The 15898-nt window shown below is 39.5% G+C and overlaps 3 protein-coding genes across 3 annotated transcripts in view; all 3 read left to right on the plus strand.

Moving 5' to 3' along the window:
* Positions 1–68: 68 nt before the first annotated feature.
* Positions 69–4821, plus strand: rnf14 (ring finger protein 14). Its single transcript, XM_035666333.1, has 8 exons — positions 69–219; positions 359–489; positions 630–819; positions 1029–1414; positions 1541–1769; positions 2566–2738; positions 2994–3124; positions 3248–4821. Exons 1-8 carry the CDS (start codon positions 69–71, stop codon positions 3306–3308), a joined length of 1452 nt encoding a protein of 483 aa, XP_035522226.1. The 3' UTR covers positions 3309–4821.
* Positions 4822–7771: 2950 nt separating this feature from the next.
* endou2 (endonuclease, polyU-specific 2) lies at positions 7772–12505 on the plus strand. The gene is made up of 6 exons (XM_035667097.1): positions 7772–7873; positions 8197–8305; positions 9120–9241; positions 10682–10794; positions 11202–11355; positions 12251–12505. The coding sequence occupies exons 1-6, from the start codon at positions 7772–7774 to the stop codon at positions 12503–12505; spliced, it is 855 nt and encodes a 284-aa protein (XP_035522990.1).
* Positions 12506–13972: 1467 nt separating this feature from the next.
* LOC118331895 (NEDD4 family-interacting protein 1-like) overlaps positions 13973–15898 on the plus strand; it is a 7511-nt gene continuing 5585 nt past the window's right edge. The window contains exons 1-2 of the mRNA XM_035666991.1: positions 13973–14153; positions 15562–15649. Coding sequence (XP_035522884.1) covers positions 14124–14153; positions 15562–15649 — 118 coding nt within the window. The 5' untranslated portion in view covers positions 13973–14123. The remainder of the gene's footprint in view (positions 14154–15561; positions 15650–15898) is intronic.

Raw genomic sequence — 15898 nt, forward strand, 5'->3', positions numbered from 1 at the left:
ATAAAGTATCTATCTATCTATCTGTCTATCTATCTATCTGTGTTGTTGTTTTTTTTGCAGGAATGTAAATGTCTGAGGACAAGGAAGCCCAGGAGGATGAGCTGCTTGCTTTAGCAAGTATCTATGATGAGGAGGAGTTCCACCGGGCCTCGTCTGCACAGGGGGGAGAGATCCAGGTCTGTCTGGAGCTCCCCCCTGATTTCAAAGTTGTTGTCAAAGGTACACCCGCCGACAAGCTTTGTAAAGAAACGAAGGTGCACGATTCAAGCAGAACTCATTACACGAGGGGGATTGTCTTTTATGCTCTCATCCTCTCCTGCTCTTATTAAGGCGTTCGTTTCCTCTCTGTGTGTTTCAGGAGAGAAGCAAACTGAATACAATGTCTGCTTCTTACCTCCTTTGGTGCTCAACTTTGAGCTTCCTGCAGACTATCCATCCACATCCTCACCAGTCTTCACTCTCAGCTCTAAATGGATGACCAGAGCACAAGTAAGACTCACGCGAACTCACTCAATTCTTATGTAATTCTGTAACTATACTATACAAAAGCGGACCCGAATATGTGAGCAAGGTTTGCCGAACTATTCAGATGGAGAGTCGATACCTGTTTTCCTTTGTTGCCTCCTCAGATGAGCGCTCTGTGCAGACGTCTGGATGAGCTGTGGGAGGAGAACCACGGCTCCGTGATTCTTTTCACGTGGATCCAGCTGCTCAAAGAGGAGGCTCTGGACTTCCTGGGCATCCAGTCTCCTCTGGAAGTCATCAGGGGAGGAAGTAAGGCAGGTAGCGAGCGCAGGAAACCCGACCCTGCAGCCACAGGTACAGGAGGTGTTTTGTTAGAGGAATGTCGTCATTTGGCTTTTGTGGATGCATCTGTGTTAGCCTCGATAGCTTTCTAATAGTCGTACCAGCATGTGTAGGAATAAAAAGTAAATCATATTTAGTATAACAAACTGAATAAAGAACGCACTGGGTCATCAGTCAATTTACCTGTTAAGTAAAATCAATAATTTTTGCATTTTGTTCAGCTCTGACGCAGGGTGGAAGTCATTCCGAAACTGCTGAGGAGAAGAAAAAAGACATGAAGAAGGAAAAGTCTGAACCGCAGTTGTCTTCGTCTTCTCAACTGGACCCGCGGGCAGTTCTGTTGATGGACCCGCGTGCCGACCTCCTACCTCAGCTCCTGGACTTTGACGAGGCGCAGCGGCAGAGGGTGTTTGACAGCAAGGTGTTCTGCTGTGGCATCTGCTTCGTAGAGAAGCTGGGCTCCCACTGCCTCTGCTTTAAGGAGTGCCAGCATGTCTACTGCAAGGCCTGCATGACTGAATACTTCCAGATCCAAATACGGGACGGCAACGTTCAGTGCCTTAACTGCCCTGAGCCCAAATGTACCTCCTTAGCCACACCGTTGCAGGTAAGTGTTTACGTGCCCGTGTCGGTCTGGAGCTCGAATGTCACTTCACAATTGAATAAGTGCCTTTTTCAGAAGAGAGTTTATATAAATTCCCACCACATCAATCCCTCCGTCTTCATCTCTCAGGTGAAGCAGCTGGTGGATGAGGAGCTGTTTGCCCGTTATGACCGTTTGCTGCTCCAATCCAGTCTGGACCTCATGGCCGACGTGGTCTACTGTCCCCGTCTGTCCTGCGGCACCGCTGTTATGGTGGAGCCAGACACAACCATGGGCATTTGCTCAGCCTGCCAGTATGCTTTTTGCACACTGTGCAAGCTGGGTTATCATGGTCTCTCCAACTGTAAGATCCCTGCAGGTAATGTCACAGAGAATACAGTCATTTTGTTCCTAAGGCAACAAGAGGAGAATAGTTATTTTGTCAGGGTTGTTATATATTGATGTAGTTTAACGCTGCTGTCAGCTGAAAGAATCTTGCGTTCCTTGGGTCAGCTTAATAAGACCTGGGAGTGTTTTTTTTAATCTTTTGCAATGGTGAAACAAAATGAGCGGTGTCACTGAAAGACTTGGCGGTGTAGCAACAGGTTGACTTATTTTTTTTATGTTTTATTGGAGGAAAATGCACAATTCTATGTTGAGTTATGTCACAGTGCTAACATCCTGCTTTGGTCTGCTGCATTTATACTATGTGAATGTAAGGCATATATCCTGTTTCATCATTTCTTCTTCATTCTCTGTCTGCAGCCATGCAAACGCTAAAGTAACATTTTTGAGATAACCTCTTTGAGGGTAAAAGGAGATAATACTCTCATGAAATCAACTTATTTGCAACATTTCATACAGCATTCAGCTGGCAGGCGCATATAAATATTAAATATAAGGATATAAATATCACTCTTACTACACTTTAAGTGCATTACATTTCATAAACTATACTTAAACTAAATATACCGTTTTGATGTTCGGTTTTGTAAGCCAAACACACATCTTAAAGTGTTGTCTGGAGTCGAGACATAATAATAATAATGTTTTTTATTTGCTGTATTCATAAAATATATTTTTTAAAGATGTTCAAGAGATACATTTTCCTAATTCCAACCCTGAGTCCTCAGGTTAAAACCAGCACTGACCCTGTCATCTTTCTTGTACTACAGATGAATTGCGTAACCTCAGAGATGAGTACCTGTCAGCCACAACTGAGGGGAAAAAGTTCATGGAGCAACGCTTTGGGAAGAGGGTGATCCAGAAAGCAGTGGAAGAATCCTTTAGCAGAGACTGGCTCAATGAGAACTGCAAATGCTGTCCACGCTGTGGAACCAATATACAGGTTTGGCTCCCCCTGCTGGTCACAGTGCCATAGAACAGGTTTTTACTGAATCAACGGGTCAGTATTCACTGCCGACTGTTTTAAATGTGAAACAAACGGAGCATTTCTTTTCATTTCTAACGTTTTACACAGAATGAGCGAAGCTAGTAAAGAGGATTTGGGACTATGTCCAGTCCCAGGTTACGTCAGTGACAACTGTAAACTGCTGTTGGCTGAGTCCTCTCCCACTAATGCCTTGTCTCTGTGTCTTTCTAGAAAGTGGATGGCTGTAACAAGATGACCTGTACCTCGTGTAAACAATACTTCTGTTGGCTGTGTCTAGGTCTGCTCAGCAAAGTCAACCCGTACAGTCACTTTAATAACCCACATTCACCCTGTTACAACCAGTGAGTGACACCGTTTTCTCTTTTTTTGTTCACCATATCAAACACTTCAATCAATCAGTCAATGAAACTTGCTGTCCATCAGTACAAACATTGGTTGAATGTGTCTTTTCTTGCCTGTTGCAGACTTTTCCACGGTGTGGATCTCGATGAAGAAGATGCCTTCTGGAGTGATGAGGAGGACTGACAGCAGTGGGGCACCTCACTGCTGTATCCCCCCCTTTTTGAATGCACTTTATCTCACCTAACCATCACACATTACCCCTGCATTAGCACAACAGTGCCACGTCAACCATGTACCATCGTTAATGTTTTGAATATGATCAGACATCTTTGGTATAAAACATTTGATGTATAGAAAGTATTCAGTCAGGAATGGCAAGCACAGTTTCAGATTTTTGAGAGAAATAGCAAACTGTGACTCATGCGTTTCTTAAAAACTCACTTTTTTTACTTATGGTCATCAAGGATACACACTTGGATACGTGATTAGTGGCCTAGCAAGTTAACAGAAAAAAAAAGCCAAATTTTGGTTGAATTTCTCTGGATTATACGGTAGATTAATGTCTACAAGTCTACTGTCGCTCCTTAATTGAACATACACTTCATTGTGACGGGTTTTGATGTCTCGCAGGCTTACAATGAACAAGAGGTGATACTGGAATCGCGGATTCAGTTTGGTAAATTCAAGGTGTTAGCTTTCAATTAGCTAGCGACTATCCCTTGTAAGTGTTGGGTTGGAGGGAAAAGGAGGAGTGTGCATTTGCCCTTTTTGTTATAATAAATATCCTAATGGTTATATTAAGTATCTACCCTTTGGCTAGCTTTCTGTCATATGTCAAAAGTATGACACAAACTAACAACCTTCAAGGTGGATAATACAGTTAATTTTGTGATCTAACCAAGACTCTTAGACACACACACACACACACACACACACGTTTAAAGCAATGAAGGCAATGTACTCTCATACTGTGTTTTGTCAGGGTGTGGTTTTATTTTACCTTTTTACTGAAAATTATGTTTACATTGGCTTTTTCTTGAGATGAGTTAATTTACAAGGGAAATGTATTTGTCTTTCAGCAAGGCCAGGTGAAGAGAGGGATTTCATGATATTGGTTGTGGGGAGTGGTTTCATAATTAGTTTGAGTCACGTGTTTGTTCATATAGAGTTTAATAATGGAGAACAGTAAATAATCCTCTGATGGGGGATACAGGGATGGTGGTTTTGGTGTGTGTGTGTGTGTGTGAGAAAGGAAATCCTCAAGTGGTAAACAGCAGAGACATTTAGGGAATGATTTATTCACACCCTTTGTACAACATTTTTTTTTAATGTTGCCAAACATTAGTGTCGAAGAGAGGCCATAGAAACTTGATGTCTTGTCTAGGGATACAAAAAATGATTTTGTATGATGTTAATTTATTTTATTTTTTTGTTTTTACATTTACATGTAAGCAGTTCTGTTTGAAATTGAACGCTGCATCAAATCTGTTCTTTTTCAACATTGAATGATTTGTTCCCCACTGCTTCAGAAGTTCAGACGACTTTCAGAATTGATGCTGATCTGGACTGTTGAAAAGACAATCTCTAGTTCAGTCATGGATTAACTTTTTTGTTAATGCAGACCCACTGTGGCGTCATGTCTCATGTAAGAAACATCTGAAACATACTGTTCCTTAAAATAAATGTTACCACTTAACATTTTGTCTATTTTAATCATTGGCTCAGAGGCTGACACTTTGGTGCCAGCATAATTCTTCTGCCCTCATTATGTGTGTAGATGCACAGTTATCTGGCAAGCTAAACACACATCCAATAAAGGTTGAAGATAACAATTTGAGTTTTTTACTGAAACCAATTGTGTAAAAGCTGCATTAGACAATAAATTCAATGATGGTGATTATAAATCAGAAAAAGGTTAAACAAGACTTGAGACCAAAGCTGTTGTAAAATAAGTTAGTTACATTGTGCTTTAAAGTCAGGCAGAAATAATCACCAGGAAATGATCAACATGAAGTCCCCATAGGAAGTACAGCACAGTAAACATACACATTAAGTCCACATCTAAAAAGAGAAAAGAGTAAAATGCACATCTCAACATCTCAACAGTAATTCAGCAGTTAGAATGTTGCATTAGCAATATGTTAGCTCAGACAGCTAACAGCTAGCTTTGTTAGGAGTGAGGTGACCATAGAAAAACGAAATTCTACAAAATAACAAATAGATTATAAAACATAATGAAACAAGAAGGCTTCCTACAGACACTGTTCTAACAAGGGTGTGTGAGGAGTGGATAAAAGATTAACCAATCAATATTTGCTTGGGCAGAGAGCTGACAAAATGGTGGATGTAACAATGTCAGTTGAGCTGCTATTGAAAGTAGCAACACCCCAACTGAAACTAGCTAAAAACCAACTGCCAGTTGCTGTAGTTGTTCCTCACAACACAACAAAACTTCCAATATGGTGTCAAAGAATATTAACATGACACAGTATGCCTCCTTTGTTACAATGAAAAACAAATGTCTCGCAAGTTTTTGCTTTTTTCCGCCCGTACAAGAGTGGACGTTTACACTTAGCATTGTGTTTCACACACAACAGACACTGCTGACTCACCCAAGTATGAGACTAGGTGGGCAAAATTGAGCTAGAGCACCAAGACTTCAAGTCCCGTTTCCTCTTAGCTACTGTACAATGTAAATGTTTATTTTCACATAAGTAATACAATACATAATTTACAGAAGTGCAGGAGAAACCAAGAATTTGTTTTTTTTCCCCCCATTCTCCTATTTTATAGTTGTAAAAAGACAACATTCAGGGAAAAAATACAGTTAGAAACCATTAAAAAAGTAAAATGTATGAATATATAAAATTATTTTAACATTATTTAGCAAGAATGCTTCAAATACTTTAAAAGCAATGAAGCAAATCCTGATAAAAGACTTAGATTCATCAATTTAGACTACAGCAGAGGGTGTTGAATCTGATACAAGGCTTTTATTAAACTTGAAGAAATGTCACCTTTATATATATATTGTTAAGGTGCTGTTAAATTTTTCTTCATTTCGACCAAACATTTAGTCTGAAGAGTTAAGATCACTTAGAATGAAATGTCAAAATCAGAAATATTAGTAAGTATTTAACTGTTTGATTTAAAAAAAACAAACTTTCTGCAGTGTTTTAGCTATAGTGCAAATATATAATAATATATAACCCTAACCCTAACATCTTGCTACCTGAAACGTGACCCATAATTACCCTGTAATCCAGAGGTCAGGCTGTGACAGAGAGAGAAACAATGAAATACTAAAGAAACAAAGAGCCCACGTTTTAGCCTGAGATTGAAAAGAGACGACAACATGGTGTAATCCCTTTGGCTAGAGTTGCTGACAGGGGATAACCCTTTAAAATGGCCCCTCTCTCCTATCCTGCCCTCTGTTCGTCCCCCCCAACCAGCCCCTGCCTGTCTTTCTCCATACACTGACTGACTGACTGTTACTATGCCCGTAAAGACACCTGCTCTCACAAACACAGGAAACCAACCACCAGCAGCACCTGACCAACACTGAGGAACTTTCACTAACACCTCAAATCACTCAGCGTTTCAACCTCAACCAGGAAAAAAGGTTTGTGGATTTTGATGTGGTGGCTGATGGGATGCGGCCTGAGGCAATGAAGAAGTACCCAGAGCTCAGTGTCATGGATGTGTGATCTGTTGTCAGCCGTGTTTATGTGGAATATAGTGTTGAGTCGAATGGATAAACTCTGCTGGGGGCTGGGGAAGCTATTATGTTTTTGCACTGCTGTGGACTATTACAGGCCACCATTAACTTAACATCAAAGCCCTGTGAATCACTGTTTTGTGATTATGTGTATTTTTTAACTTTTATAATTACCTATGAATTTCTTTATCTTTGTAGGAAGCATGTGCTAAGTCAACTCCAAAAGTATTTTTACATTTTTGATGTAACGGCTTTCAATTGATCACATTTTTGTCAAATTGAAGTTCTGAAATAAATATCCCAATACAGTGTATAAATTAAAGCCATTTTTAACAAGGGATAGTTAAATATGAATGAATAAATGAATGACATTTCATTATTGTCTCATACAAACAACTATGCCTGGCCCACATGTGCTTACATGACATTTAAAGCATAACTCTAACAGTCCAAAAATAAATAAAACCACTTAATTTTCACAGACTTTAGGCCTTCCTGTCTTCAAAAAAAATCCTAAATTGCTGACAAAACATGCGCTACATAATACTATAGAAATCAGAATAAATACTAATTACATAATCTATCTTGTCCTCACTTTCCAGGCTTTAGAGACAAAGTTAGCCAGCTGAAACACATCAAAATGTCATCATCTGTACACCAAAACATAAAACAATTGGACTAATTTTCTCCCAAACAGTTGGTTAAATTGCTTAAATCTATAAAGGAATAAATATATGAATTAACTGCCTTAAACTACAGCCACAGATTGTTTTGCACTGCATCATGTTTTAAATATATATATATTAAATGTGCTTTTTATTATTGTCTGTTACTACAATTACTGCTCCTTTAGAGGCATACACTGAGACCAAAAACCATCCACAGCTCATCCACAGCGGGACCAAGAACATAACCGAGCAGTCGCATCATGATTGAGAGTGACAGAGAGCTGTCGGCCATGGTGCAGGAGCTATGGGACAATGACATCAACAGACTCAAGCCTGGGAAAGACTACAGGATCTCTCTGCAGGTGCACCACACACATAGTCAAACATGAGGCTGCTGTCTTTATTAATCATGATACAACATCTTATGTGCAGTTTACGCCCTAATAGGCAGCCCTTATCATATACGACTGTAATTTAAGAGCCTAGTCTTGGTTTTGTGTGCCATCTTGATCAATAAAAATCTATAACACTCATTTTAAGACATTAAATGACTGAATGCAAAATGTATAGAAGCGTACAAGAAGAGCATTTGTTAAGATTTTTATGGGAAAACAGAAAGCAGTGAGCCTTCGTACACTATTTGTCATTTTTTTTAAAAGTTTGGGTGGTTCTCTTCCTGCTGCAGGGCAAAGCTGGAGACAGCATGGCCATCAATGATGACGACAACGATGGAGCAGGATATCCTCTGTTTACATTTGTCGATGAGAACATTTTCAAAAAGGAGACTTTTTTGGGTAAGTGCATGAAGGTAGAGAGAGTAGTACACAGAGTTGTTTTATTCGAGACCAAACGGAGTTATCTTTCTCCCAGATGAGGCAGCCTACAACTGGATTGTTTTTTTGGATGCGGCACTACTTACCGCCTCTTACACAACTGCACTGTCGGAAAAATGTTTGAATTGACAGTATCTCTTCACACATTTCACTGCGCCGTTTGCCAGTTTGATACTATCCTCTCTGGCAACCCCCTTCAGAGTAAAGCCTTTTCATCCACTCATAATCTCCTTATGACGAACAGTGACATGTTGCATAAGCACAGAGCAGGACTTCACTGCACTGGGTGCGGAAAGATGCTCCCCTACAACCACTGGCTTCTCCTTCTAATTTTCCTCCACATGATAACCACTGAAGCGTACTTCCCTACAGCAATTTTTCTCTTTTCACAGATTTATGTAGCATGTAGGAGAAAGTAGAGCCCTCGCACAGAGCTGTATAAGGGAATTTGGTTATGTAATAGTTGGTATTCAGAGTTCACCCTGAGGCCGCTGTCCCATTGAAAAAAGGGAGGATTCCTCCCTTCTTTCTATTTTTGTACTTAGTTTGTCTATAGTCTTCCACTCTGAATTGTTCATGCCAAATGTATCAAAGTAGACACACAAATCTCAGTTAAAAGACTCTATTTATACTCTAGCTTTGCTTGGTTGTCTTCATAATTGTCATTATGTCAGAAATTTCTAGGATTGGGCAGCACTTAACCATATTACGTGTTTTTGAAAAATTACATCATGTATTATTATCCCAGATTGAGTGTCTGCTTTTGTTTCCGCAGCCTTTATCTCCCTGTTGGATAACTACGAGAGTGACACCGGTGAGCCAGAAATTGTAACCCCAGAAGAGGTGGCAGAGAACCACAAGTTCCTGGACTCCATCATTCACACTTCTACTATGAAGGTACCTTTGGGGACATTTGGAAATAAACATTGTCTCATAAAGGCCTATTTCTACTCAAGAATCAATGAGAATTCATTAGAAGTTACATGGTTGTTTAAATGGCTCTTTAGATTAGATTATTACTTTTAGCACTCATAACCATATTATATTGACTAGGTCAGGTTCTGAATGTTCTTCATATTGTTCTATAGGTGTAACCCTGAAAACTCTGTTGTTCTGTTCTGTTAGCAACAATTATGGTATCTCATGCATATCTGGTAGTGGCATCTGTGCCAAACCAAGAAAACATGGCAACAATTACAGAACAGAAATCAGATCCACAATCAGTTTTGTCGGGTTGTCAGAGAGATGCAGCTCGCCTGGTCTGGCTGCAAGATTTTTGTTTTTGTTGTGTTTTGTTTGTCTTTATCTAATTTCCTTTTATTTCTGTAAAATAAACATATTTTTAGTTACAGTTCTTAGGTGCTCTTCCCTCCCTTGTCCAGCCTTAGTGTGACAAACGAGGAATCTCTGATTGGTATCTAATAGTGATCAATTAGGTTTGTGACCCTTGAAGTTTGTGAATGCTAAAATGAGTTAAGGTGCTTTTGAAGTGTAGATTATAGTATAGATGTGCCTTTGGTATTCAGCATTGTGGTTAAGATTTTGGGGAGTATCACACAAGGATTTTTTTGTTCTCTTGTTAAGACCAGTTACTTTTGTGGAGTTGTTTTGGTGAACGTTTGAAAGGAGCAGCATTAGGCCCCAGTTGTTTGGAGTTTAAGTTAAATACTGGTGTATGTAATTAGGGAATTTAGCCAGATCTCAGTTAGTAAGAGCCATGCATCCGCTTTAATAGGGAAGACTTAGTTTTGTTTAAGAGGAACCTTTGGGTATGCTACTTTGGTTTAGCGATTATGTGTTAATTGCAGGTTTGTGTGTATTTGGTAGCTGTAATTTTGTGAGGACTGAGCGTTGTGAGTTTGCTTTGTCTGCAGTCGTTTCCAGGTGAGGTTTGGGGCTGAGATCAACATTGTGGTGATCTTGATTGATCAGCAAGTAAAAAGACAGTGGATAGCGAAAATTAAAATATATTTGATAACCCTTTAACCTTTGTTAGACGACATCATTCATTTACATCTTTACTACCTTATTGTATAACACTATGAAACGATAATGTTAGCTAAGAAGTGGTTGAATTCTAATGTTAGTGACTTATGGTAACTAACTAAATGTTTTACATCAAAATATGGTCCAATGTCTCGCCAAATTTTCTCTATTGTCTTTTCAGTTGCTGATTGGTGAAATAATAAGATTCACTATATTTATACATCTTACAACCTGGAACATGGCATTATCCTTTTGATACCAGCATTTGAGCTTCCCATCCTAAGGGGGAAAAAATGTCCACTGTGTGTATGTGGCGACTGTTTAATGAAAGAAACTCTTGTTTATTTGCAGATAGCTCATAAATACCTGGTGGAGAAGAACCTCTCTCCAGCGGATGACACAAAATTCAAGGAGCAGCTGTACAGGATCTGGTTTGAGCTTTATGCAAGGAGAGGATCCAGCAAGTGGGTGAAATCTGGCACAGCACCTAAATATAACATCACTAGTGGAATCTGACACTATAATGGTAACGGTCGTACTTGGAGAAAATGGCTCTATGTAGCACATCCAGTCAGCATCACTGCGTAGAACAATACGGAAAATATTTACTTGTCGTGTTCTGGGTGGAAGCAACCACTAAACACATCTTGTACAAATGACACATGACTTAGTACAATTCGGTCATTTTCATAGATGCAAAGCTGTTAAGTTTAGAGTTATAAGGTTGCCTTTAATTGAACTGAGCTTGTGGCATGTGACCATGAGCGGATGAAATTCCACCTTTTGCAAATGTTTTTTCAGCATGTAACAAGTTAGAAGGATCCTTCTGACAAAATAACTGACAACATGGCATATCTCTGTGTCCCACCAGGCCAGACTCCTCAGGGTTTGAACACGTGTTTGTTGGAGAGACAAGAGGAAGGCGGACTGTCATCGGCTTTCACAACTGGATCCAGCTCTACCTACAAGAAAAGCTGGGACACATTGACTACAAAGGCTACAGTGTCAATGCAAATTCACCTAAGGTGCGATGCTATGTGTTTCTTGCTTTAACTATGATGGACCAAAACGGGGCAAAAATATATTTTATTTTATATTTAAAAATCCATTCAGCTTCCTTTTTGACCTGAGACCTTTTTGTTTTACTGTTTTGTCTTTTTTTAAGGCAAATTTCATACAGTTCAGTGCAGTAGTTCCATAATGTAGATCCTCCTTTGTCCCTTTTCTAAAATATCCCCCATGACACATTCATACCCACACGTTTGATAAATCTGTCATCTTTCTCCTGTCATCTCTCATCTCCTCTATTCCCCCTCAACTTGACTTGCACTCTTTCTGGTCTTGCTCTCATCTCTTGCTCTTGTCATCATTCTTGCACACTGATAAGAAACTCACATCCTGCTAAGACCAAGTTTGCTCCCACCTTTTGCAAAACACTGGGAACATGTTCTGGGATATTAGCCTGTTGGTCATGCTTATGTTGAGGTATAGACAGACTAACTTCTAATAAATTAATGAAAAGTTATATGATCTGTGCCCAAATATTTAGCATTAAATCTCTCTCTCACTGAGTGTAGCTGATGTAGCCAAGTTTATCCTGAGAACTAAGCAGAAATGAATGTCCTGTAGTTTGAAACAATGGATCATTTCCATATCCTATTTTGCATAATTTTCACTAATCCTATATGCAGTTCCCAAGTATCATGCAACGTACTGCATGCCAAAGTATTTGCATGATACACTGAACCCAAGGTACACTATTATGTTCGATATTATGATGAGCTTATGGCTGACCAACAGGGCAATCTTCTAAAAAGCTTGTGTATCGCTTCAAGTTTTATCATGCTGACACCCATCCCTCACCATCCTCTTCTCCTCTCTCTCATCACTTGCCATTTCTTTTTTTCTCTCTTACTGCAGCCTGACGAGAACAAACACATCCTGGCGCTACAGTTCAGCTGGAAGAATGGCATAAAGCCCAAAGGGAGCATCTTCATCGGCGTCAGTCCCGAGTTCGAGTTCGCGCTCTACACTCTCTGTTTCCTCAGCTCGCCCAACGAGCGTGTCAAAGTCCAGTTCAGTTTCTATGACGTGGAGATTGTTTGCCACCACTACAACCAAAAGCACATAGGCACCACGTACCCTGTGCTCCTTAAGTACCAGAGCCCTCACTAACCTGACAAGATATCAATTTGAGATATTCTTCTCCCATTTTTGAGCTTGCATACAAAGTGTCACAGGTATTGTTGTTGTCTTTTTATTTTAGATAAAGATACAATAAAACCTTACAAGACCCAGTTGCATTTGTTGTTATTTCACAATGATGCCTATTCTGAGAGAATATGTGAAGTGATACAGGATATATAAGTCATGCACTAATTACTGATGTTCTTGAATTACTCTATAATTGTGACCACATGAATCTAAAGATGGGTATTGATCTCAGTCAGTTTCTAATATTGTATGTATTAGGGGAGTAAACAAGTTGAAATTTAAAGATTTTTTTCAGTAGCTTCTGATAATTTTGCCAGGACAACAGATCATCAATATCTCACATTTATACAATTAAAAAGTCATGTTCACTGTCTCCTTTTTTTCCAAACTCAGAACAGCAACCCAACAAACAAAAGGGAGTGTAACACACCCAAGTCCAAGTCTACATCCACAAAAGCTGCATCCCCAATACAACAGTGGACTACCTGAAACCATACACGAAATAAAAACCAACAGCAAATAAACAGATAAAACAAATACAAGTAAATACAGTTACCAAATGATTACATCAGGTGCCAGTACAAAAATAATCAGACATTCCCTCTATTAAAGCCAGAAAGAAGCCCCAGACATGTTAAAAAATATCTTCTCTCCCCACCACTTTGTCTGTAACCTATTCAAAAGTAGCCATGTGGACATCACCTAAATCCATTCCTAAAAACAGCATGGGTTAGGTGATTTCCAGTGTCTCAAAATGATTCTACACCCTGTCGTTGTAGCCAGACTGACCCATAACCTCTTTTGTTCATTCACAATTAAACTGTCCAGTAACAGCCCCAGAAAACATAAAGCTGGAGATTTATCTAACTGTATTTGTAACAAATTATTCAGAAGTGTAACAACATCTTTCCATAGGTGCTCTTCTTTTCCCCACAGAAATATCATGTTCAAATTGAACTCCCTTCATGTGTTAAGTTACAGGTAAGTTGTGATTTTCCTTTTACTTTGACACACTGTAATGCATAATGTATAACTTTTACTAAGTATTTTAATTTTCCTAGCTCTGTCAGTAACGTGACTAGTCGTGGTTGTTTCACTTTGTTTCAAATGGGGGCGGTAGAGAGTTTGTTGTGGCCAATGACGTCAATCGCTTGGCGAGCAAGACCTGCGTCAATTATTGAGAATGAAGAGGAGAGCTTCCGGTTGTTTTTCACAATAAAAGAACCGGAATTTTTTTTTTAAGAATAAAAGTGATAATGGCTCTGCATGGGGAATAAATGACTGGATAACCGCTGGGTAATGATGGAGGCTACCATTACTTCACTGAAAATAGCTAAATTAATTTGCAACGCCGCTGTCTGTGACCTTTATTTCCAAACCCTAACAGGAAGCCTCGTCTTTTTAACGCTGACCAATTCTGTAGCTTGACAGCAGTTAGTGTGCGTGAACGCCGAGCAGTCGAGTGACAAACAGGATTTGATTGTGGCTGAGGACTGAGTTTACCGTTGTAACTGTTATATAATTTCGCTTTCGTCGGGTGTCCCCTCTCTTCCGTTGAGTACCAGCCGTTCACGTCGGAATGGCCGAACCGAGCGCCCGATACCAGCAGGTAACGATGACAACCCCGTCAGACCCGTTAGAGATCGAACACAGCCCGTTAACGTTGTTACCGTTGACTTTAAATGCGCTCACACTCACCTTCCTGAAAACGACCGGTTTCCTATTAAACAACGCATAATGTCATTATTGCCAGTTATGCCAGTCTTATTGAGATTAACCTCGTTTTTTTTTTTTTTGTTGCTTTAAAACCGCTCTGTAACCTGAATGCTTAACGGGTTCCTCGTTAGCATTTTTAGCTCAAGCTAACGTTACATGAATGTGAGCTCGGTTGTGCGTCGATTGGGCGATTTGTCTCTCATTGTGGGTGTCCTGCGTTAAATTATAGCTTATAACTAATTATAACTGTATGTCGGCATTGTTGAATACTAACGTTACAATGTGCAACTTAATTTAGCTGACGGTCCTCTATGTGTGTTAATGTTTGGACAGCACATGACTTACTTACTTCGTAGTGGGTGTGTTCACTGCTCATCTATCTTAGCTTAGGTTTAGGTTTAGGTTTTGGTAGGGCAGACGGTACTTTATCATGATTATTATTATGATTGTGGTCATTATTAATACTTGATTAGTTCCTGGAAACGGTTATTTTATCTGGTAGTTATTTCTTAAAGAGGAACACCAGAAATACTGGTTTGATTGACTCAGAGTTTTTAAGTTTATATGCAGTTGTTGAATTAGTAAACGTTGATTCTTCATTATTAATTCATCATTTAAAGGGATGGTGTCATGAATCCTCCATGTATGTGTAAGCATGCCCGTAGACAAATGTCTCAGGTGATCTGACTGACTTAAGTTAAGTAATTGGTTAAGTACTGGTTAGCACTGTCCCCATTTAACCTCTAATGCAATCCTACATATTGATGGTGGTTCCTTTTTTATAGGGATTTATAGGAAACTATAGGACCTGTAAAATCACGTGTCAACCACACCAAAGAGCAAACAAAGGGGGATTTTAACCTGTCATTTATACCTCTGTAAACCCATTGTTGCAGAGGTTAGTTGGTGGTATTAATTGATCAAAATGAGGTTGGTTTTAAAATCTGAATCAGGTGAAAGAAGTTTGGCTGCTGTGTCTTACGTGACAGACAAAACTGTGTCTGGGTGTTTTTAACCAATTGCCCTGCTCACGTGTTTATTACATTTAATGAGAGAAATAAGAAGTATTGTGGTGGTGGCTGCTCATTTCCTCTTTACAGTGTTTTATTTTGTGCCCTGGATCATTTCATTGATGCTCTTTCAAGGAGGCCTGGGTGTTAAGCATTGAACAAGATGCAGGAACAGTGAAGCTCTTTTATTTAAAGGCTCCTGTTTCAAATACAGAGCCAGTGCAGTGCCGCCTGTACTTTGTAGCCTTGAATAAACCAGGAAGATGTTTTTTTTTCCCTCCCCTCCCACAGCTGCCCAATGAGGAGGACCCAGAAGAGAGTCCACAGGTAGCAGCTGACGCTCCACCTCCGTACAGCAGCATCGCAGTGGACAATGCTGGTAAGACCATGACCCATCCAGATGTTTCTCAATAATAATAATAATAATAATAACTTTATTTGTATAGCACTTTTAAAAACATAGTTTACAAAGTGCTTTGACAGAACAACAAAGAACACAACAAGAATACAATTTACAGTTACAAAGGACGATAAAATAAATTGCGTGAAATAGTTGAAATAACAGAGGTAGTGATACGCATTAACAAAGTAGGTGATGGAATAAAATAAAGTGGGCGAAATAAGATAA

This window comes from Morone saxatilis, unplaced genomic scaffold (assembly GCF_004916995.1).
Source record: "Morone saxatilis isolate NCDOM2014 unplaced genomic scaffold, NCSU_SB_2.0 Contig20, whole genome shotgun sequence".
Lineage (NCBI taxonomy): Eukaryota > Metazoa > Chordata > Actinopteri > Moronidae > Morone > Morone saxatilis.